The 24140-nt window shown below is 47.1% G+C and overlaps 1 protein-coding gene across 7 annotated transcripts in view; it reads right to left on the bottom strand.

The window, feature by feature from the left end:
* The window catches only part of fgf13a (fibroblast growth factor 13a), a 74014-nt gene that overhangs the window by 33582 nt on the left and 16292 nt on the right, over positions 1 to 24140 (bottom strand). For 5 of the 7 annotated variants that reach the window (XM_078100612.1, XM_078100613.1, XM_078100614.1 and 2 more), the window contains one exon: positions 9763 to 9930. The exons of the other annotated variants lie outside the window; for them this stretch is intronic. In XM_078100612.1, coding sequence (XP_077956738.1) covers positions 9763 to 9930 — 168 coding nt within the window. The remainder of the gene's footprint in view (positions 1 to 9762; positions 9931 to 24140) is intronic. 7 annotated transcript variants of the gene reach the window in all.

The raw sequence follows: 24140 nt of genomic DNA, 5'->3' as shown, positions 1-24140 counted from the left end.
AATAATTGCCGCTGTTGTGATTGTAACAGGTCAGTGGCTTTGAGGATATTATAACGTGAGGATGTAATGAGAATATTGGCTCATCTTTCTGTATTTCACTTGAAAAAAAGACTGTTCAAATGTTTATTTTCAAACTGTACTATTAATCAAAACTTTATCAATTAACACTTGCTGTAGATGTTTGTGAATAGATCAAATTAGCTCAACATTGAAAAAAAGTTGGTGAATTAAACACACCAAGTACACTAATGAATATGTTTAGTCCAGCACGGCTCGACAATCTGTCTGTCTGAGCTTCTTCACTCAACTGCATGTGAAGTACGTCATTTTATCACGAGAAAGCATGACTCTGTGTGTGTGTGTGTGTGTGTGTGTGTGTAACGATGTGGAGACATCTCAACCAGAGGCGATGAAGCTCATATTCCCCCCCAACGTAAGACTGTTATACTCCAGGTTCTCTTAGCCAACACCCGGCCCACCATTTGTTATCAACATTTAAAATAAGGTGTGGATGGTTCACAATACGTGTCTAAAAATAACTCCAGACTCCAAAGACGAGTCTCTCAGATAACAACAAGGTCTGACATGTCTTCTTTGTTCCTCAGGTGCCTCTAGCAGGAATATGAAAGACATTTTTTTATTTATTTAACACCCAGATGATGTCAGCGAGCTGTGCTTTTCGTTTGGACCGCCAACGGAAATTAAGATGTAATACTTGTGTGTACTGGCCGTGGATGCGATGTGTGTGGATGCGTATACCAACAACATGACCTTGCACTCCCCAGGTGCCCTGGGGCATTGTGGGTGAATCACAGCCGTCGTTGTTGTAAGCCGGAGGAAGAGTCCCCGTGACTGACAGCAGCAGGTCTCACAGAACACTGTAAGTTTTCTTATGTTTGACATTGGTTTGTTACAGCAGCTAGCTGAGAGAAGGTATTGCAGCAGGATGTATGCACACATGCACCTGTGTATAGATAACAAGAACACGTGCACTTAGCATGAATCCACAGTAGACACACGCATGCACCAAGAGGCAGCAAGCCCGCCAAATCTAATAGCAGTCTCTAAATGCTGCAATCAGAACAACATCCACTATCCGACATTAACGGCATCACAACAGGAGGTAGCCGGAGGAGGAAAAACAAGTGCAAGAGATGGTCCCCTGCCAAAATTGATGATTGAGCAGTAGCATGTTTGATGCTTGACTCATAGATGGCGTCTCAACAGTTGAAGCCCTTTGGCGTTATCCTTCGCTGCGGGGAAAGCTGCAGAGAGACGGCATTTAGGAGTTGACAGAGGTCCTTAAACGACAAAATCCCTTTTATTCTCTTTCAAGTTCTCCCTCCTCCGCTAACCAGAAGACGTTACAGGAAATGGGCTGTCGTCACGGCAAAGAGGGACATCTGGTATCAAAGAGCTATCAAGGAAGTGGGCCGCTGCCAAAATAAAGAAGCTCAGAACGAAAGTTTGTATTAATAACTCCGCGCTAATTATACCCCGTCTAGCAAGAGCCGTCTCGGTCCCAGAATACGGTAAGCGAAGGGATCTTGTCCCACGTGTCCATTCCAGTACGACGCATCAAGCAAGGGAGCGAAGATTAAAAGCATCCTCTCCGACACCGGCTGGCTCAAACTGTCCTCTCACTGATGGAGGCACAAAGGGAGGCTTTGAGACTGGCACGAGAGGACAAGGTCACGCTCTCTAACTACGTGGCCTACTTAGGACACATTGTTGTCGTAGCTGATGGACACTTCTTAGGGAGGAGGATAAAAGCTGAAATGGAATGGCAAGCAGGCAAGGTCTTAAAGGGACTTTTTTTTCCCCTCTTACCAGTAGTGCTACTTTTTAATCTATATTGTTATTGTGTGAGTGCAGAGGTACTTTTGGAGGTATCAGGCGTAAAAATGCTTGCTGTATCTTTTTCATTTTAATGGGTTTTATGAAAGCCTCAAGACGTTTTCCTCAAAATGTCTCCCCTCAAAAAATCATGACCCGGCTACTAAAGAAAATCCACAGCGCTTTCATGAACTCCTGAATGAAACTTCTCTTGATTCCGTCCCTTCTTTTAGGTCACCGCAGGGAAAAGCGCCTTCTCCTAACTATCTATTTATCGTGTTTCTCATCCAAATATGTATAACAGACCCTTATTTTGTCCATTAATCAGGTCCCTGTTCTCAAAATCACCCCGTCGCAGCTCTTCTCTGGCCCGAGCAAGTAAGTGTGGATATTATGCAACGAGGTCAAATGTGCAGTGCAGTGAGGCTGCGTGTGAACATTAATGATGCTTGTTTAGTGCAGCAACTCACTCCTTATTTCCCCTGGCGCTGAGGCATTTCCTACAGGAAGGAATTTGGGGTTAATTTCCCCCTGATGAGCGAAGGGAAGCTGCAGGGAAGAGAATAGTTCCTCAATAAAAATGCTCGTAATTGAGTTCTCCATCTCTGGCACTAAAATGCATTTTAAAATGATTATCATACAAATGTGTGTAAACATGCCAGTGTCAGACTGGCACGGATTATTCCGGCGTACTCAAATGCCCCGACGTGATGGATGGAAGGGATCAACTAAGCTGGAAATGGCACGACGGCAGACATGACTCGACTCATGGGAGTGGGTGGGTAAATAGGTCACGTTCCCCAGCCAACACAGAACCATCCCACTTTTCGCTCACAGTCACTGCGCTTTGTCAGGGAAGTCGGCACACAGAGAAATCAATGGAAACTAATTGCCATTGGATGGCGGTGGACTGGCGTTTGGAATATAACGGCTGTGGCAGAGTGCTCTCTTTCGAAATATATTACTACGAAATGCAATGAAATGCGGAACAGGGTCGGTCTTGTAAATAGTAATGAAGCGCTTCGGTGAGTGCACAACATCGACTAATCCCTTCGTGGACCATACAGCGCGCCAGGAAATAAACACCAGCCATCAGCCACTGCAACGCCTTCTCAGATCCCGCCGCCTCCGTTAACTGCAGTGCGACCTCTGTGTGGAACTCCGTTCCAAACACCATCGCGGTGAGGACGTGTCAGCTACCTCAAAGCACGGTTCGCACTGGGTTTTAAAGCTGACGTTAGACGTTTATTCCAACACATTTTCTTTATTTACCACTCGAGAATCACAAGAAAAGAACTCTCAGAAAGGCTTAGTGAGCGATTTTAAATAACGACGTACGTGTCGGCGTTCCTCTCTGGGCTCCTCCATCTATCGTGGCCTTACAGACGGATCCTGCCTCTGTGGCCCGCTGGGAGTCAGAGGTCATGCTTTAACATGACTGAATGATCGCAGTCAGCCGCCTGCTCCCGATTGAAGGATCAGTACAAGTGACTGGGGCCCATATTGCGTTACGCAGGCTCAGTTTCCCCCGAACGGTCACAGCTGCTGTGGTGTTTTGTGTCCGAAGACGCAGCAAACGTGCACTCACAGTCAACAAGCTTGTGTCAGTGGTGCCGGGATTAGAGTCGCCGGGAATCTGGGCATGACCTGTGACCCCGCAGCATCCTGGGTCAATGTGTGTGTTTGCAATTAAGTATAACATGTGGAGATTAGGACATATTAACCAGCGCTTTGGCTGTCGCAGGGCTTAGAGGGGGCTGCGTGTCACTGGCCTGTTGTGATGATGGTTTACGTGTGATCATCTGTTCATCTCCAAACACACACACACACACACACACACACACCAGCTAAACACAGCCAGCAGCCATTCTTGGTATTTTCCCCATTATATGAGGAGGCCCTAAAACGTCAAAAATTGCAGTTGTCTTTCTTGGTCCACGTTGTCGACCTTGTGAAAACTGTTTTTTTTTTAACCATTTGAGAAAACATGAGAGCGAGAGAGGGAGCGACACAGAGAGAAACACGGTGGAGGAAGAAAAATACAAGAGCGCACCGGAATGATAAAAATGTGAGAGGGAGAGAGACAGTAAATGTATTCTGGCCGGATGATGAGATGAGATGTTCGATGACTATCTCTCTCCAGCCGGTGGATTAGCGAGCTAACGCTAGTGTCGGTTGTGTAGCACCAGAGGAGCACACACACACACACACACACACACACACACATAAAAGCTCCGGAATGTGTATTAGATAAGTGCAATTCTCCTCGTAAGTTTCCTATAGTACTCTAGGAGCAGAGGGGTCAGCGGGGTCATCCTCGTTAGAGAATGAATGCTTTGGCTCATTAGCGGCGTGCGGCGCTTCCCCTCATTACCGCGCGTGTGTGTGACCAAGCAGCCCGGCCGCGTCTCGCCGGCGCGTCTCCGTGTTGTGTATTCAGGCCGGTGCCCGAGCCCCCTCGGCTCCTGGCGTACATGCTGCAAAAATTAGATCTGGGTCTGAGTTAATCGTGTCGCGTTCACAGCATGCTGATGTGGGAAACAAGTGCAGCAACGCCGCACGACACGCGAGCGCTACGCTCTGCCGGGGGCCTGCTGCAGGTGAAAGCGACTGACTTCCATCAAGGCCTGCAGAGGGTAACGGAGGCGCTCCGACCACGTGCGCATTGCCGGGGGGGCTGATGGATGGGAGAGGCCTGCCGACTCCAACTCCGTTTGGCAGATGAAGAATTATCACTTCATTAACACCGTGCATTATTCATATCCAAGCCATTAATACGTTTCATTGTCTTTAATAAAAGATCCATGTGATGATAGTGCGGAAATATCAAATGTGAGTAGGAGTATGAGGTCTGAGTATTTGAACTATGACACAATCGATCACGTACACGTATGAAGGTACAGTTAAAGAAACCGTTCGGGGGTGAAAGCACATCCCTGCAGTGATTAAATATCTTGGCCGTGCTTTCGTTTTTCTTTTATGCTCTTGCTGCTGTTTTCCAAAAGCTGGGGAGCTCCATTGAGTGGAATTCCCCGGGTGCTTTCTAGAAAACTAACCTACTTCGACACAGAGTGTAAACAAACAAACCGGGTCTCTAGCGCCCCGCTCAGAAAACACAACCAATGAAGTGTGATGGGGAAGGTTCTTGGGTGTAACAGAACGCTCAACCAGCGCGTGTGGAGGGCGGAAGCGCCAGGGCCCGTTGTCGGGCGATGTGAGGGGAGGAATTGGGTGTCCGGATAGGATCCCGGCAGGCTGCCACATCACTCGATGCTCCCTGAGATGACGCGTGCGGCATCTTTACATAAGCCCTCCCGCAGCCAGCGCTGAACCGCACACACTGTCACCGCGGATCAGCCAAACGGGCCCGTTGCTCTCCGCCTCTGCTAATGTGGCGCTCGGGCGGTTCTGGTGTCCCTTCACGGGGGACCGGTCTGGTGTGTCCGTTCGTAGAGAGAGAAAGAGAGTTGGAACTTGCAAATCCCAGGTGTAACGTGAGCAGGCCAAATGCCGTCACCCTAATAAGAGACCCTGTTTCGTGTGCATCTGTAATCTCTGGCAGCTGTCTGGGGCCACTTTGCTAGACTCCCATTAACGTGGCGCTGACTCAGCATGCGTGCCTCATTGCCCCGATTAGAGAGCTCAACGCTTCTTCACTCTGGGGAAGACTCCCACACTCGCTCGTGTCACAGCCGCTGAAAGCTGACTACTCTACCGAGGCGCTGATGTATAGCTCGGGTTTAGAGCCGTGGCTACCAAGAGGAATTCCACTCAGTAAAACAATGGTACGTTAGGGGCATTACTGGGATTTTAGGATCAAAGAGAGTACGGTGGCTAATGTCCAATTGGTTTATGTGGTGCATAAAACAATCACCTGCATCTTTTTAATGATTCCTGTGCAGTAAATATCAATCCCTTGATATTCATAGCATTTTGTTACACCGAGCGGTCCCGGCCTCGTTGCATTGTTGTTAATTAAATAGACCCCTATTGAACGTAACGGGCCGGGCTCCTTCAGTGGGCTTCACTTCTCTGCTGCTCTCCTGAGTGGTTTCTCATTAATGTTGTCACAAACAATTCGCTCCACGCTGCTTTAGATTAAACCCCAGCCAAGCCAGAAATGAGCGGCGAGCTTACACTTCTGCATTAATCGGAGAAAATAAACGACTGTCGACTTTTTTACGCCCTCAAGTGAAACCCCCCATGCGGAGGTATTGATTAGTACCCATTTGTATTCCACATATTTCATAACAATCGTGTTCCGCTTCGGAAAAGCTGACATTTAATCAGCGAAGTAAACAAGGTTAATAAAGCGCTAAGCTTTCATACATGCGGGATCATTTGACGTATTAGATTCTTTTTTTAGAATCTAATATGTCAATTATATATTGTCTCCCTGGGGGCTTCAATTCCTGATTTTTCCAATCGGCTCTTGAAAGAAATCAAAGCGTATTCCCTCTAGAGTATTTATGTACTGACGTGGACAAACAGAGTTGTTGCTTTTCGTGCAAGAAAAAGACTGCAGAGGAAAGACGGAACGATAAACAAGCGTGTTTGTCTCCTGTCAACATGGCAGTAGTATGCAGGACTCAGTGAGACACTGCAACGGGATACTTTTTAATGACCATCGCCCCCCCAACCCCCCCCCCTCCCGGCCCCCTCGGAACTGTTGACGCCCCGCCGTGCATTTCCCATCGCGTGTGGCAAATAAATGGTGCCACCATTCGCTCGTCTCGCTCCTCTGCTTACATTTCACCCGGCGGAGCGAGCAGAAGATGAGTTATAGCGGCAATAAGACCGAAAACCAATCAGATAGCGGCATGAATGCCAAGCAACACGGGGGAGGGGGGGGGGGGGGGCCTGAACTTCCTCCCGTCCGGGGGAGACATATCGCGCCACAAACACACGTGATGGCCTCGCGTTGGCCCTGCTGGACCTTTTTTTAGTTTGACCACTCAGTCAGTGCCACTGCGTCAAAACTTTCAGGTCATTGTGTAAAATAATGCTGATTTGTCTGCTTCTCGCAACTGTGTAACCACGTTAAGTAACAGCGAAACCAAATCCGTTATGATGGACTGCGCTCGGGGGAATTTTCACATTTCCGCGAGCTACGGGGAAATGAAGAGAGAAGCTAACAATTTATTGTATGCTCTGCCAAAAGGTCAGCAGTGATGGGAATCATTATGAGACTTGTATAGAACGCGCAAAACCGCCGCTTTGATACTTAAAAGGTCAGGTTTACAATTTCCGAGTCCGCGTTCAAGCATTATTTTAGTGCCTTTATGATACACATGGGGAGGGGGGGGCATCCACAGTCTGAGTTGACTGAACCCAGTGAGTGGAAAAACGCAGAGAACATTGTGTAGTGGATAGACTATGGAAAGTGATTCAACTGTTTGGGCTTTCAGTTTTATTCTTGATGCTGAAAACCGCTGGATCCGCTACTCTTCAATTCAACCGATCAGATCAATTCTGAGAATATCACAAGATTCTCCTGGGACAGCCCCACGCATTTCCAACCTCAGGGGGAAACTTTACGCAATCAAACACACATGTCAGGACAAACGTTCACAAAGTTATTACAGATTAACGTTGCTGATCACATTCCTTTATTTTCCCTCTCTGTGACATTCTGTTTCTATTCCTAAGTCGTTTGTCATTTTAAAAGTCACCATGTCACAAAAGAAAAAAACACACAGCTGATGTCTTATACCTCTGTGTTTACATCTCTTCACGGATATCTGTCTGTCAGCGGCCTGAAACTACAAACGTCAAGTCTTCCAGTCGTCTGAATTATGAATGGGATATTTACACAGATCGGGCCCCTTCGGGCACCATCTTTAGTTGTCGCTGTGGAGAAACAGAACAGAGCCACAGAGAGAGAAACAGAAGCAGAGGAGACAGAAGAGAAAGATTTGAGAATTAAGAGGGGTCGAGAGGTGCTGGCACAGGCTGAGCCAAAGAGAGTGACTTTCAAGATAGATTAACGACACGCATGCTGAGCGAGCCGAGTCCCGCCGAAGCCTCGTGAGATTCTGGCCTTAATGTTCGTACCTCAGAGCACGGCGGCGACTCCTCTGCATCTCAACCAAACACTCATCAACACAATCTTAGAAACGCTGTCTTCGGCCTCTCACTAAGACGAGCTCCTTGTGTGCGTTCCCATCCGCTTTGACGTACTAATGTTTAACGTGAAGCTAAATCCACTGAAATCTTTACTAAGTGCAACACAGCGGAGTTGCAATGCTGTTGCCACGGTAACAACTTGACAAGAATGACTTTACATTCTCGTTTTTCACTTCATATCAAACACCGTTTCCTACACACAAAAAAAATATATGCAAATATGTCAACTTCTCCCATTTTAATATTTATGTTGTGTTTAGTAGTTGTGTTGAGCAAAGCTTGTCTGTGTGTGTGTGTGTGTGTGTGTGTGTGTAGGCAGCTCCTCACATAGTTAAACATAGTCTCCATCTGCATCGTGCATCAACATTAATGACGTCCTCACAAACCGCTTACGTAACCGCTGTAGTCTCCGTCTTTTGTAAACTCTGTCACGTCCTCTGTCACAGGAGCTGCTGCCAAACTGAATAATATATCTGTGCTTTTCTGGCCAGACCTCCACTAGAAGTCCACTGCTTTTCATCTCCCTTCCTCTCCCTCCCGCCTTCTCTCCCTCTATTTCTCCCACGAGGATAAGTGCATGTGCTTGAGTCCTTCAGCAGGCCAACTGATATCTGAGTGGAGCACTGTACCGAACGTGGTCCTCCTTTACATGCAACAGAAGACACACCGATACATTGCAGAGAGCATGTCAGGAGCAAGATAAGTCATATCTTACCTATCAGGAAGTCTGCAAAGGAAAGCAGTTTCTACAGTCTTAGCACTCTTATAGAGGGAGAGATGATAAATGTGGCAGTTAAGAGCCAGGCGGCGTGTGTGGAAACATGCTGCGTGTAAAAAGGAACTTTTTATGCTTTACTGCAAACGTTGGTGGGAGTTACATGGTAAGGTGGGCATGCAGGCATTTCTACATGTTGATCCAAGCACACCGGGTGTGTAAATATAAATAGTGGTAAAGGGAAGAAGGGAGGAAGGGAAGGAAGCACTGTCAGGGTAGGATGCAGCCAATGAGACCACAGGAAGGAACACGGGAAGCACAGGGAACAAGGGGGATGGAGGATGGGGGCTCAAGTAGATCAGTATTTCATCATGAATATGGAACATCTCAATCTCACATACTCTTCCTGACAGAAGGAGGAAAGCGCTCCATCCTTTTTTTTTGTGCTACGAGGCCGGTTGAAGCGGAGGTACATGCTGACCCTGCCCGGTCATCGAGCTCAATGGGGCAGCAGCTGCCTCCATCTATTACCCCTTTTATTTGTGCACTTAGTCTTGGTGTGTGCGTGTGCCTCAGGGTGGCAGTGACCGAGTTAATGGTTCGTGTGTTGGGAGGGGTGGGCAGGGGATGCAGATGCTGTGCTCCTCACGCGGTACTGGGTGAAAATTGTGAAGGCAGATGTATACGTGCACGCGCACACACACACACACACACACACACACACACACACGTACAAACCGGGCTGGAGGAGCCCATGGAGAGACGGCTTCATACAGGTTCTCTGCAAGCCGACATGCCTTAAGCATTCAGCCTTATATGCTCGAATACACACGCGAGCGCTCACACTTCTCGTGCACGAACACACACACATGCTAGAAAAGGGACAGAAGCGCAGCAGATGCTCTCCAAAAATGAGACAGGAATGAAAGAGAACTTGGATAGAAGGGGAGCAGGGGGGAGGGTAGTTCACACAGAATATGAGAGAGAGGGGAGAACATGATGGGAGTTGACAGTGGGGGGCGAGGGGGTGTTGGGGGACACGTGGAGCATCAGCAAATCAAAACAAGGAGGGGATGCGATCAAACCTTCGGGCTCTGTGCTCTCTTTGTTGACGGCTTGCTTCAGCGGGCAGCAGAAGATTTCGTGACACTTAGCACGAAACGGAGACCCTTTACTCCTTATATCCGCAGAGTGGATGGAATCCTGCCGTAACATAATGTACTCCTGGGTACCTGGCGCAGCGTCATCCTGGACTGCGGTGGTGCCGTGACAGAATGAACTGGGGTTAGAAGACTCGCCACACACACAAAAAGGAACAGCAAACAACAGCAAGACACAAGAGAAAAACAGGCAAATAAAAACACGTCACATATCGGCTACAGCTTTAAATGACAGTGATATAGCACAGAGTGGCAGAGGAAGAAGAGAGGGAAGGAAGAGAGAGACTAGAGGGACAGAAGAGAATAAGAAAGCAATTGACAGGCTTATATCAAGAAAACAAAGTTTACCAAAAAAAGAAAATGACAATTGATAATCAGACACCAGGAAAAGGGAGAAGGAAACCATTGTGTTCATATTGATTGTCATGGCAGGCACGGATCCATGAGCTGCGGCGCTTTGATGAGGTGACTGTCGGCCCGGCGGACGTGTGAAGGGTCGTGGGGTCGAGCAGGCCGGAGCATGCGGTCGGCGTGCGCTGCTGCCTGCGGCACGGGCCTCAGCCTGTTCCCCCGCATACACGCGGCGCGCTGCGAGCAGGCGGGCAGATGGAACGGCGTGCGGCGGGCCTCATGCCGAGTGTGAGCGACGTTACGGAGCGCGGCGACAACGAGGCCCTGCAGGCGTGACTGTGGGAATACTGGGATCCTGTGAAAAGCCCGCGTGTTTCTTTCTGCGTGTGCGCGCGTGTGTCTTTTGCATCTGTCCTCTTCTGGACACTGTCCCCCGCTTGGCTCCCATAGTTGACCTATTTTCTCTCCGTTGATGGATTGGCTACAAGACAATAAACCCAAATAGAAATTTCATCTTCTTTTTCTGATGGATTTGAGGGCAACGCCTCTCCGTGACTGCTCTAGAAAATCACTACAAATAAGGCTATTAATCGGAATTACTGCAATACCTTAAACCCCCCCCCCCCCCCCTCCTCCCCCACCCCCATTTAATGACTTGTATCCCATCAGAAGAAAATGGCAATTTTTACACCCTGATATCCGAAGCTTCTCGCACTGTGAAACTACCACAGTCGTGCTGCCTCAGACGGCTTTACTCTGCTCAAACATGAATGGAATATACGGCAGCGCCTCAGCTTCGCCTCCCAAAGGGAATACACTGCTAAATATAAACTAAAACGTTATGCAGACAGACTCCCACTCACCGACTTCCATGCACTGTGTTTTCACCCGGAGGGAAAAATAAAATGTGATCATCTTAAGATCAAGAAGCACACATTTTTCTCCTTGTTGTGTCTAGAACGAAAACAAACCCCACATGTATTTAGTGTTATATTGTGTTGAATGATATTTAAAGAACAGGAAGAATTTAGAGTCACTGAACCGTGTGTTTGAACTAAAATTTAAGGGCACGGTAATTTCATAAAAGTAAAATAAAAATAAAAAGATAAAATATTAGAAATTTGTTGTCGGTTTACCTTCTTTCATATAACCGTATATAAGTTTGCCATTCGAGTGTAGCAGCACGCCAAATAGGTCTTAATTAAAGTGAAGCTACGAAGTACATTTTGTTATTATTTATGTAAATAAACTGGTTTCAGAGAGTTCAATGAAAAATAAAATATAAAGCACCTTTGACATGTAACCCAACATAAGACCTACCACAAGCAAACAGGGGAACATCTTGGTTTGACATATAAATCAAAAATGTAGAATCTGGTCTCAAATGCAGAATGACAATATAAGTAAATAGCCGTGCAATTATTAATTAATTGATTATTTATCCAGAGCCAAAATGTCTACTTGAAAAAAGATGGTTGTTGACAAAGATCTCAAGTAAGTAAAAGATGTTTGAAAGGAATCTCATTCAAACCAAAATAAACTCCCTGTACCAGATGATATTGAAACTAACAGGAAGAAATCATTAAAATGACCAGTTCCTGCTCAGTGTGGATCCAGATTCTAAATAAAAACTGCAGAGAAGAGCAGGAAGAAAACGGGGCTCATCAACCTGGGCTCCAAGTCCTGAAGGCAGATCCCAAAATAAATGATCATGTGGCATCAAGAGCAGGTCCAACTGACAGAAGCCTCTCTAGTGTGTCCACTCCACAAAGCACGCACACACACACACACACACACACACACACTAACGGCCGTGCAGTCGAATCATCTAATGCCTTTTGTCCTCCGGGGCCTCCTTCGGGCTCCTGGACGACCTGCTGCACTGACAGAAGTCCCTGCATGCGGCTCTTCGCCAAGGAAACCACAGAACTACTGAAACTTTAATGGTGCTTTGGGAGGAGTAGAGAGGAGGTCTCGGTTTCCTTCCAGGAATGTGACCCCATTATCTGCCCCCGAGGCTCAGGGGTGCTGCTGCTGCACCGATACCAGAAGAACTTGAGCTAAGCTGAGCTAATCTCTCCTTCTCAGAGTACCTGTGAACCGCACACGGTTTCTACTGTCCGATTAACAAACGATCCTAAAGCAGCGTTGACAGTAGTCAAAAGGTAAACAGGTGATATGCCGACGGCGTCCCCGAGGCCCGATCAGTTTCTCTACTCAAAATACACACCGGGAGACAAATCCACAGGTCAGTCGGCGAAGGGTCACGCTTTAAACTGCTTACTGGCACAAGCGTGAATGATTTATTTTCTTTCTTCCTTCCTCGCGAACCCTGGAGGCTCCTGTTGAAGCGCCCCCCGTCTGAGCTCGTAGCCGAGGTCGAATACGGGTGTACGGGGGGAGGAGGAGGGGAGGGGGAGGGTGTACAGGCTCTGGAACTTCAGCCTGTCCAATTCCAGCCGGCGTTTATTAATGAACCGCCGGCTCACCCGGGGCTGATAAAAATGAGTGACGGCGGCGCTGAGAGGACGAACAAAGGAGGGGGTGTGCACCATCTTTTACGGGCCCGTCTCCTTCATCATCGCCCCAGCCTTGATGAAGAGCGCGTATAGAGATTGAAGGATGCTCCGGTGTCACGCGGTGGGGGACCTGGGATCTCACTCTCAGACCGGCCTCGCCGTGAGAGAGCTGTCACCCCCGCCCATAGTAGCTGGTGATCTACCGGCACACCGGCAGCCCACTGCAACAGATGTCCTTGCCCTTCTGACGGGAATGAATCTCATTGCGAAGAGAAGTGTGTGGGGGGGGTTTCTGTTAGTTGCTCATCTGATTAGTTCGGTAGCGTACACGCGCTATCCGCGCGGGGCAGTGTTTACCGCGTGGCAAGTACGAAGCAGTCGGTGGTGCAATGTCCGCGTGTAGAACAGGAGTGAGGACAGAAGAGCGGGCTTAAGGTGCCAACAAACGTCATCAGCGACACCCGGGCTCATAAACACCCCCCCCCGACCCCCCTCCGCCGCCGTTCAGATGGGGTTCAAGGACATGTGTAATCAACTGAAGCACCGACAGGCCCAGAGAAAGGAACGACACTTATCACACGCAATCTGCACCAGTTACTCACTGGTTAGAGGGGGGAGGGGGGGTCACGTTCGTGACGAGAAGCTCTCTCACTAGATGGGAAGCGGGCGTGACGCCCGAGGGTTTGTGTTTCTAAATAGCCCCGGCCTCAATGTGGTTTCGGGAGGACACAGTGGATTCTGGGATGCCTTCGGTACAGTGTGGCTCCCTCTCAGGAAATGATAGTTGCGTTCGTGGTCGTAAGTCACCTTGTCGGCAGCAAAGGAAGTGAGTTGATTCGAACTTGAGGTTTTCTTTGAAACTCGCTTGCGTTGTTAGTCATGCTCTTTCATCCCTTTGAACTGAATGTTTCTCTCTCTCTGCCTTTAATGCGTCTTAAACAAAGATTATATAGTGGGACATCACAGCTCAGAACAAATTTGGATTCCATTTGCAATGCAAACATTAACCAATGGATAACCAGGGTGATCTCCCTTATCCATGGCTACATCTTGGCTTCATTATACATTGATAGCGACTAAGTGGAACCATTAAGGCAGTTTTTGTTCAATTGCTCCATTTGTAACTTACTTGGAGTTTACTTCCATTAATGTAAAGAGAGAATGATGCATAAAATAGCACAGGAAAACAATTTCCACTAAGGCCGGCCATTACCCAAATGCAATAAAAAATGGTCATGGCTCTCTGGTTCTGTAGCCATGACGGAAATGTATCACATTTGCAAAAGCAATCCCTTTACGCAGTAAAAGAAGGGCCATGAATCTTCTTGAGAGGAAAGCCTGTCATCCGATCTATTTATTCATCTGAAAAAACTTGTGCATAAGTCTCATTTTGCTCTCATCTCCCACCCGGGGTGCATCGTGACAGTGGGAGCCGCACACACAAAGGGGGAGGTCCACTTAGTTGAGACATGGTTGTGAATCAATTCTTAATTCTCGCTTAAATCTAGCAGCTGGCTCATACGGGGTCCATATTTACACTATTTTACTTTGGGGCCAGACCCCAAACTGGTTGAAGTAAAATCTTAAAACCAATTCCACAGCGCACAGGGAGCCTGTGGCATGAATCAAGGGTTGAGGTGAAGTGAATCTGTTTAATCTCCAGGACGGGATTGCAGTTTTTTCAGCATGCGAGTTATTTTCAGACGTATGGAGCTGACCTTTAAGGCACCTGCAGGCTCTGTGATCAGGGGGAATTCTGGGAATAAAGCACCGAACCATATCGAGTAGGGCCACCTCTACTCTGACAGACTGTCATAAACAGGACAGCGTACGCGCCATCATCACAAATGAGGTCGGTTGGTTGGTGCAGGGTGTGCGTGTGTGTTGTGTGTGTGGTGTTCCTGCAGAAGGAATGGGGGGGGGGGGGCAATACAGCTGCCTGATAATACATCTTGTCCAGTGATCATGTGAAATAGTGTTCCAGCGTAACTGAGGTGGGGGGGGGGGTGGGGGGGCTGTGAGCTGTTAAAAGAGAGGCTTTAAGGGGTTAAGCTACCCAACAAAAATAAGTACCAGTTATTGTAAAGACGGTTTACCTCACTGATGGGATTTATAATCACATAACAGATGCTGCTGTTTGCAAACTGAGTAGAGAACCTTCTTTATTCTTTACGTTCCATTTAAGAGACAGAAAAAAAGGCTTCAACTTTTCCCCCTTAAAACTATTTTTGGCACTTCATAGTTTTATTATGGAGGTTTAAATCCCTGGAATGCATCTGTTAGCCTGAAAATATGAGAGAATTGAATGAAGAGAGACTCACTCACTCTGTCTTTGCATCTCTGCCGTTCACGCGAGTAGTTTCCCACAGATTTTCTAACCTTTTACACTTGAGATACTCGGACAGCCGATAATATCTAATAACTAATATCTGGCATCTTAAATGTTGTCTCCCTCTTCTTCAGAAAGTGTACAGAATCGATGTACCTACTGAACGTAAAAGAAGCGTAAAAGAAGCCACACAACCTCCACATCTGTCATGGATTTAAAGGTATCATGGATGTTGTGTCAACAGACATCCTGCTTAGGCAGATTAATTCTCCGTGGCAATTAACAGCTGACAAGAGCAAACAGGGTCTTAAAGCCTCATGTACCACCAGCTGCTGATTGTTAGGCCTGTGAGTTCAGTTAGACAGAAACCTTGTGGGAGGTGGTTCAAGTTTAATATGATCAACAAAGCAGAAAGCGGCGGCGAGTAGCTTATGATAAACGCCACAACGGCTCCTGATGATCCACTAACGTCACACAGAGAGGCTGTGAGGACGCGTCGCCCGTCCGTCTCGCTGCGATTTGCTGGCGGCGTGTTTTATGAGGTGCGGTTCATCTCCAGTCAAGGATTTTAATAGGAAACATCTGTCTTCTTTTATGCATGAAACCATTAGCGCACTGTCGACTACCTCCTGCACAGAATTATCAAGAACTATTGGTGTGTGTTCGGTTTAGTTGTATCATGCACATCTGTCATCACATTGTGTACAAAAACATATAAAGTATATTACCTTTTATAATGAAAACTGGTATTGAGTTTACAAAAACAGTGGATACTATAATTAGTATACACTCATTAATATCAATTCTGTAGGTAAGTATCATTTAAATGAAATGAAGGACAATAAAAACAATAATACATTTAAATTTAAATTGTGAATTTGTGGAAAGTAATCAAGCAGTGCTTGAAGCTGAAAACAAATATTGTTTATAGACTTGTTGTAAATTCCCATAATGTTTAATACGAGTCACTATAATGATATTACACTAGAAATATGTTGAATCAAACCTGCCAGAATGAATCCATACCAATAACTATGCTCATATATGTCGTATAAGACACCATTCAACACCAGAGGAGCAAAATAATGGAGCCTTTACAGTTTCAGTAAACCACTTTAAAGTTATAAAACATCACTAGCTTGTCCTTCGGTGGCCCCGTGTCCATAAACTCTCACCACAGGAAAAAAAAAAAAAAGAAACTCTGAAAATGTTCCGCTTCCGTCTCGCAGGTTGCGTAACATGAGCCAATCTGAGAGAGAGACCTGCAGCTCAGAGCGAGAGCGACGGACAGCTGCCACATGGCAGATAGACATCTGCAATCCGAACACAGACGTCTTACGGGAAAACCAATCCCCTGACTATCTACCGGTTGTGACAAGCATCAGTGCAAGTCAGATCCACCAGCTTGACCCGCCGATATTAAAAAAGAAATAGCGTCGTGAAATAGGAAACGTCTACGGGCGCGCGTCCCTGCCGCGTTCTGTGACCGATGTCTCAATGCGCGGTTGACTGTGGGCTCGGGCCTGTTCCGTTGTGTTAACGCGGGCTCAAAAGGTCCCGGTTCTGCAGTAACGCCTCGGCTCTGTCCACCTACGTCTCTCTTTCTCAACTTCCTTTGCTTCCAGATCTCTGTCTCATTTGACAAGACATCATCGGGCTCAAATCCCACAGACTGAAAATCTAGCAACTGCAGCCATTAGAACCCGAAGCTCAATCCGACCATTGCTACGTGACGACCGCGTGCGCCACGCGATCGCGTCACCATTACGCCTCCACAAGTTGTGAAAAGCCTCTTTGATAGCCACTCGGGCTCGGCAGAGCAGACGTGGCCCGTAGCCTCTTCCCTCCGCTCCCCGCCGACCAGATCAGATCCCAGATGGACGGCACACACACTTCACACGGTCGGTCAATGCACGTGGGGCATTAGGTGGAGCAGAGGAACGGAGCGGCGACCTCAAAACGGGTTCAGTTTGAGTCGGAGCACCACACCCGATAAAATCTGTGATGCACCAGAGGAAGAAGGGAAACGAGAGACACTTAAGCATGAGGTCAAAATGGAAAACAAGAGCGGACGTCAGATTATTTTACTGTAGAATTGTCAATTTCCCTTAACATTAGGATGCATTATCATTTGTTGTGGCTTCTGATTTAGAATGACGCCATCGATTAGTTGCTTTTATTCAGAAATCAAGCATTCAGACGTCTATTCATACTTGTGGTTACCACGTATCCATTAAATATGCTGTAAATCTCTCACAAGCAATTTAGCTGCTGTGTCAAAGCCTTGTGGGAATTTAATATGCTATAGTATATTAGTTGTGAATATGTGTTTGAGTAAATACTTTCCTTTTGCGTATGATTGTGCAAAAGATATTCTCTTGTATTTCCTCATTGACTGATACAATATGAACAATACTACTAATTTAGTAGTCATTTTATAGTATTCAACAGACACTGATTTTAGAAGCGTGGTAAGCTCTGGTTGTTGGTTGTTTCAAACGTTCACCCAGCCTTTATGTTCTGTTTGTTCTGCGGTTTGTCTGTAATGATTGATTTGCTTTGAGTTACGATGAAAAGACCGTTCAATATGTTCCCTCGGCTCAGTGTATCGCGCATATTGTTGCATCTGCGGTTATTTGGTAGGAGTTTATTTCTGAGGAAATATCAATTAGTTTTAAAGGGGAGCTTTGCGGCTATGTTCTCATAATCAATTCATCTGCAAATGTTGATGAGTTTATGTTTGTGTCTCCCTGATATACTGTGGAGGTCAAACAAAAATGTGTCACAATTACCAGAAGAGGACGGCAAAAAGGAAGAAACAAGAGCGAGAGGAACAACGGCTGCTTACGTTACTGAATTATTAAAATACGCTCTGGGAGAGAAGGGCTAGGCCGGATTTACGTCAATTCCGATTGACCCCAGAGCATTAATTGGCTTGGCCTTGATGCAGGGTTACATAAAGGAGTCAAATACAGGCATTCAGGGAGAGGACATTTGGGGACAGCGGACGCCAACGCTCTCTGAGTCATCAAAAATATGGGATTTGTGTTTGATGGCTCAGTTTCCTGATGAAGCATTTTGAAAGGGACAAAATCCAAACACACACGCACACACACACACACACACACACAAGCCTGAGTTGTTTTGCTTTTGGCATTCGTTACGCATTGTGATCGTAACCACCGCAAGAGAGGAGTAGAACTGGAACAAACCGGGTGATTCCAGAACAATAGTCCTCGCTGGAGACGGTGGCCTCAGAGCGGTCCATTCTCGTGTGCTTCTGGCATGTGCAGAAACTCTGCATGTTGAATATGTGCCTCCATGTCGATTCCACTACTCGCACCACATGGTTCTCAAAGACAACTAACGTGGGGAAGTTGTTGATTTCAAGCAAGGACTTGAAAACAACCCAGAAATGCGGTTAAGCTGACACAAAGCTGTGGAAATAGATTCATGCTCATCGCCTCGGAAAGTTCCGCTGGACTCAAATTGAGATTAGGGACTTTTGCATTTTTGCAGATTTATAGGAAGACATTCAGTGTCCAAATTAGAAAACAAACACGGGTTTAAATGAGTCGTTCTTCTCATAGAACATCTCCAAATCCAGGCGGGGCAGCGCATCACTGGCATTGTTCCTCACTATTTGAAACATGAAAAATATTTCTTGTGGCCTCACGCCGAGGGGATCTCAGTCACTCGCAGCTGCTGCCCAGCCTGAACATTTCCTTCCACATCAGCCAAGTTATCCCACCTGTTAGAGGTTCATGTGCTCCGGACCACGCACCCACGTGCTCACAGGGGTCACCGGGGCAAAGCGCATTCACCGGGACAGTGAAGGCCGGAATCAACACAAGAGGACGCGGTGAGACTCTGTGTCCTCTTGTGTTGATTCTGTTGATTATTTCCGAGTAGATCTATAGAGCTAGACACAGCGTGCTCTGCTTCTTTGAACACTCTGTGCTCAAACGTCAGGCATCCGAGTCGGCGTTTTGCCCTCGATGTTTCGCCCGGTGGTGGTTTCTATCTTTGTTCACTTCATCTTTGTCCACAGCAAAGGTCACATTCACTTTGTCACCCTGTCCGAGCACTACACAACTTGCCAAGACAGTGTGGCCGCCGTGTGAAAACCGCAGCCTGTGCCGGGTTGCCCCGTCCCTTTGAACACATCCAACCGCAGTCGCGGCACGTAGCGCCAGCGACGCTACGGCAACGGGCCACGTCATCCGCCCCGGGGCGATGTCACGGGCTCTGATCATCTTGCTTTTCATGTTTCCTCAGAGCGGAATCGCACAAATGTGTGCAATGTCACGGTGTAGACGACAATGACCGTAGGCCTGCTTGTCTCAATCAGCCCGAGGGCCCCCGAGGGCATCTGGCGTACAGCGTGCGGAGCGCCCCAATCCATGACCCGTATCGTTGGTGTAACTATTTGATGTTTGAAACATGGCAACTATATTTCATTTGATGGTATTATTTCTTTGAATGCATTAGCAGAGCTAGTCTCACTATTCTGCTCAAACACTCCTCTTTCTGTCGTCATAGAGATTTAGTCATACACAACAACATTGATTAGAAACTGGGCTCCTGTCTGTTTATTTTGTCTATAGGCTCAAACGTTTGCCTGTTTGCGTATAGTAACGCGTTTGTGTGTGTTTCACCCGTCCTACCCGTGACACACGGCGACTGAGCAGGTCATATTTGAAGTGGCACCTCCAGCTTAACACCAACGCACTGCAGCAAATACATGTGGAGAGAAGGTACTTCATAGCATGGATCTCGCTTCTTTGCTAATTTTATAGCTTAGAACTGTAAATTATTCATTACTTGCCCCCTGTAACATTTAAATGGAACAACAGGGAAATAAATTTAAAAAGTCTCCAGAGTCACCAGAAGAAATAGAGCCTCTTGAATTATGTAGATTTTGAGAAAAAAAATGGTGTTTATACTGTACAGTCAACAAAGATTTCACAAAAACACTTTTGGAAAAAATGCTTAAAATCCGATGGGATAAAACTCCTACTGCAGTAGTGTATTGGTTTATTCATTTAAAACCTTAAAAACAAACACATGTTGGAGGGCAGCGGGATGAATAAAGCATGGCTACAGGACTGCAGTCGAGCTCAGTTGGGGTTCTGACCATGCCTTCATCTTGGCATCAGCTGATTCAGCGCTTTCACGACTACGCGGACAAAACGCGTCTCACAGTCGAGCAGCGCGGCACGGGGGGATGGAGACATGAATTATGCAGTTTGGGCAATCCAGCCGCGTGTCTTTCTCTAAAGGCCTCACTCAGGCGGACCAAGTTAAGGCAACATTTCCACCCGCCACTCATCATCCCAGCACTCACTCAATGAAAGGAAAAACAAAGAAACGCTGACGTCCCACAGCGAGGCAGCTAGGCGGGTTCGTTCTGTACCGGACCGGAAAGGATTTAAGGAAGCTACTTGGAGTGGAAGTTCTCTCGCTTTTCATCCCGAGTGAGCGTTTTGTACACAGAATCACAGAGAACAAACGAGGTGTGCCGGCGACGGATGAGAGGGGGGCGCGGGGGGGGGGGGGGGGGGGGTCATCGCCGTGAGCCCTGTCAAAAGCACAAATGCTGTAAGTGGCCACTGATTTATGTCGAGCATTATACCCGGTGATTTCAAAGACAATTCACCTTTAAGAGGCCCACGAGGGAGCGAGAGGCTTCTGCGAAAAATAGACTGTGTGTGTGTGTGTGTGTGTGTGTGTGTGTGTGTGTGTGTGTGTGTGTGTGTGTGTGTGTGTGTGTGTGTGTGTGTGTGTGTGTGTGTGTGTGTGTCGAGCTCCGGGCTGGGTTTACTATCTGGTGTGTACAGAGCGCCTGATCAGAGGGATTATAATTACACAAGAAACGCTCAAGACAGCTGCTTTACTCAGCGTTATCAAAACATCCGAGCTCGCCGTACACTGACACCCGACAACACACACACACACACACACACACACACACCCACACACAAGTTGTAAACTGAAATCTATACCCCTCCCGCTATTTACAAGCACCTGTGCCAAGCACAGCGACAACAGGTGAATAACCGGCGTACAGCTGTTTTTTTATTGACAACATTTCTCCATCAGCAAGATAGAAATTGTTAGATATTTATCAAAGATTCCCAATTTGATTTATATGTGAGCATCTTGTTTCACCGGCTGACAGCATGGCAGCGGCACCACACGGAAGGATCGCGAGGGCGTTTGCATTGCTTCGCTTAGTTCTTTACATGCATGGCTTTGCTGGATGTGAGTCCAGCAGCATAACCATACTCAACAATCTCCTCCGGCATTTGCACAAGAGGGAGCGCAGGGCTCAATGGGATCAATCACAGGTCTCCAAGGTGCAGCGTAGCGACGGCGGCTATGTGCACATACGCTGAGCGCCGCGGCTCCGCTGCAGGCCCTTCAGTCACAACCACGAATCCATCTGAAGTGCCTCTGGGTTAAAGCCATCCCTGTAAATGATGCTTCCGTGAAAGGGTCCCTGTGTGCGTTGGTTTCTATAAATGTGTCATCATTCTCTGGCAGCTCTGCGCTTCATTTGTCGGCTGACTAGGCCGCGTTTAAAATAGTTTCACGCTAATTGCCAAAACGTGCCGATTCGATGAATAAAAGAATTGCAACCAACTTCGACGGGGGAGGTCACCGGCTAACGAGTGAATCCAGCGCGTGACACCTCGGGTCTGATCAGGATGAGGAAAAGCGTCCTCAGGAGAGGAGCTGCTGCAAAACCACATACTGTGAGTGGGTTTCAGGTTGTCACAGCGACTATCTTTACCACAACACAACTTAATCCTGAACACCTGGGAAGACCAAGCCAGACTATTTGTCAACGCTGTGCGGGTGACGGACAGCGCCAGGGAGGGACAGCGTGAGACGAAGAAACGGGCCAGTTGCTGATGATCCTCGTGTGAAAGGGGAGCTCCTGTAACTGAAAACCACTTGTTAGCCTGCCACGATACTCCAGAAGAGTCGGCACCCGCGAGGCCAGAGGGGCAGCCGGAGAGCCACGCAGAATCTCACCTTTAGCTCTGATTCATTTCTTTTTGCATGGCAAACATGTATTCCATTCATTCACTCACTCGTTGATTCATTGCTGATGGATGACTGAATGGCTTTGGAAATATTTAGCCAGCACCTGCGTTCTCTTCCACCTGCAGAGAGAGCTTTGTCGCGTTCTCCCCTCATTGATGGTGTTTGTGTTCATGTGAACCGCCACCGCTGACAAGCAGGAGCCGAGGCCACAAAACACTTAAAAACGGCTTTGCAAATGTTGCACATGATTACCATGACAACCTCCGGGGTTTTAAAGGCGAAACGAGACTGAATGGCTGACTCGGAAATGCTTGAAACGAGGCAGCGTCGCTCGTGGGATGTGGCCTGTTAGTGTGGTCGATACCTGTTTAATGAGGAACCATTGTAACAATTAGGCGTTAATGGCTACATCATACTTATCTGCCCTGATGGCGCCGTTGAGTAAAGTGTGAGTGGGTTGATTCAAAACGCAGCCGGAGTGTCGTTCTAAACGGGGCAGCGGTGAATCAGTGTGCAGAGAAACGCGTGTACGTTCTGGTCCATTCGCTCTGTTTCCTCCGGCAAAACACAGCCGAGTCCGTTCAGCAATCACTTAGATGTGAGACGTCTACTTCCCCTGTGCAGTAGAGATCCCTGTCAACTACACAATATGATGTTAAATATATGTTATGGCATTTTTGTATAGGAAGCAAACGCTTATTTACAGCAAGCTCAATCACATCAAAATGCATTTGTGTTATTTGAAGAAATTGTAATAACGCTTAATGCTAAAACTAAAGCAACAGTGCCCAGTCTTAAGGCATGATATTTTAAATGGATGGCAGTGATCTCATATATTTGGGCAGCCATTTGGTGGAGATAAGGCTTTTTGTTTAAACCAATCGGCACACTGGAAACAAATGACCCACTGCTTCACCAGAGCAATAAAACGAAAAAGAATGGCACTGAGAGAGCATCTTCATCATCTATTTCCTCGTGTTATTATGGTTGTATTGCTGCAGGGCCAGATGTCCTATTCAACTGAGATGAAGAGATACCAAGAATAAACCCAATATTCTCATGTGCTTCATAATATTGCAGCATGAAAACGCATAAAGGAGCGCGGCAATGGAAATCATGACGACCAATGGCAGCCGCTCTTGTCTTCAATCACAGCCAGAATTTGAGCTCATCTACGACGCATTATGCAGATCGGTGAAGGTCAACATCACCTTCGTGAGGGTCGTCATCGGGCCGCGCGTCTCTTTTTGTAAAGGTTTCGAGAAAGCCCTTCGTGGTCTTACGGACTCTGCGCTTCATATAGACACCGATGTACAGCTGTTTACACAAGCAAAGTTGTAGCTTCCTCCTCGACGGAAATAAACTGTCAAATTCAAAGATCAGATTTGCGTTGTGTGGATTTGTGATTTGTTGCGGACAGGAAGTCATTACTGTGGACAGCCTGTTGTGTCATCGTTGCATTGTAATGATGGTTGCCGCACACCATTGTCCAAAAGGACATTTCAGGTTGTTTGGTAGCATCCAGCGAACTGATAGAATTAAGTGAAAAGCCAGAGAACAGGTCACACCGCAATCTGGAGTCATGGACACATTAAACTGTCAGGTTGGAGGTTGTTGTTTTTCCCGCCGTTCCCTATGTGGAGGCTTTACATCACAGACATTATTAGCGTCAGAGCAGTAGACAGGAACATACTGTCACAACACACACACACATACAGTATGTACATGTGCACACATCATGTTCCCAGACTTCTACCTGGTTTTCTCGTAACCATGAACCACGACGTGACGCGGTTTAATAATGTAGGGTCGGAAAACCAATCAACAAAAGGAACCAGCGGCAGTTTCGCTTGACCTTTGCTCCTGCTGGCCTGCAGTTTCACTCTCCACAGGGGATTGTGGGTAAAACAGCGAGAGATGATGGGAGTTGTCTGTTAGGATAGAGAGAGGGAAGAGGGAGAGACGGTGACCTGCAGCAGGTGACTGAAGACTGAAAAAAACAAACAGACCAACTTTCTGTTGGATAATGCAAACTAGACCAATATACATAA

Source organism: Gasterosteus aculeatus, chromosome 4, assembly GCF_964276395.1.
Source record: "Gasterosteus aculeatus chromosome 4, fGasAcu3.hap1.1, whole genome shotgun sequence".
In the NCBI taxonomy this organism is placed as follows: Eukaryota; Metazoa; Chordata; class Actinopteri; order Perciformes; family Gasterosteidae; genus Gasterosteus; species Gasterosteus aculeatus.
Note: the sequence above shows the minus strand (reverse complement) of the source record. Positions and strands in the feature narration are given on the sequence as shown.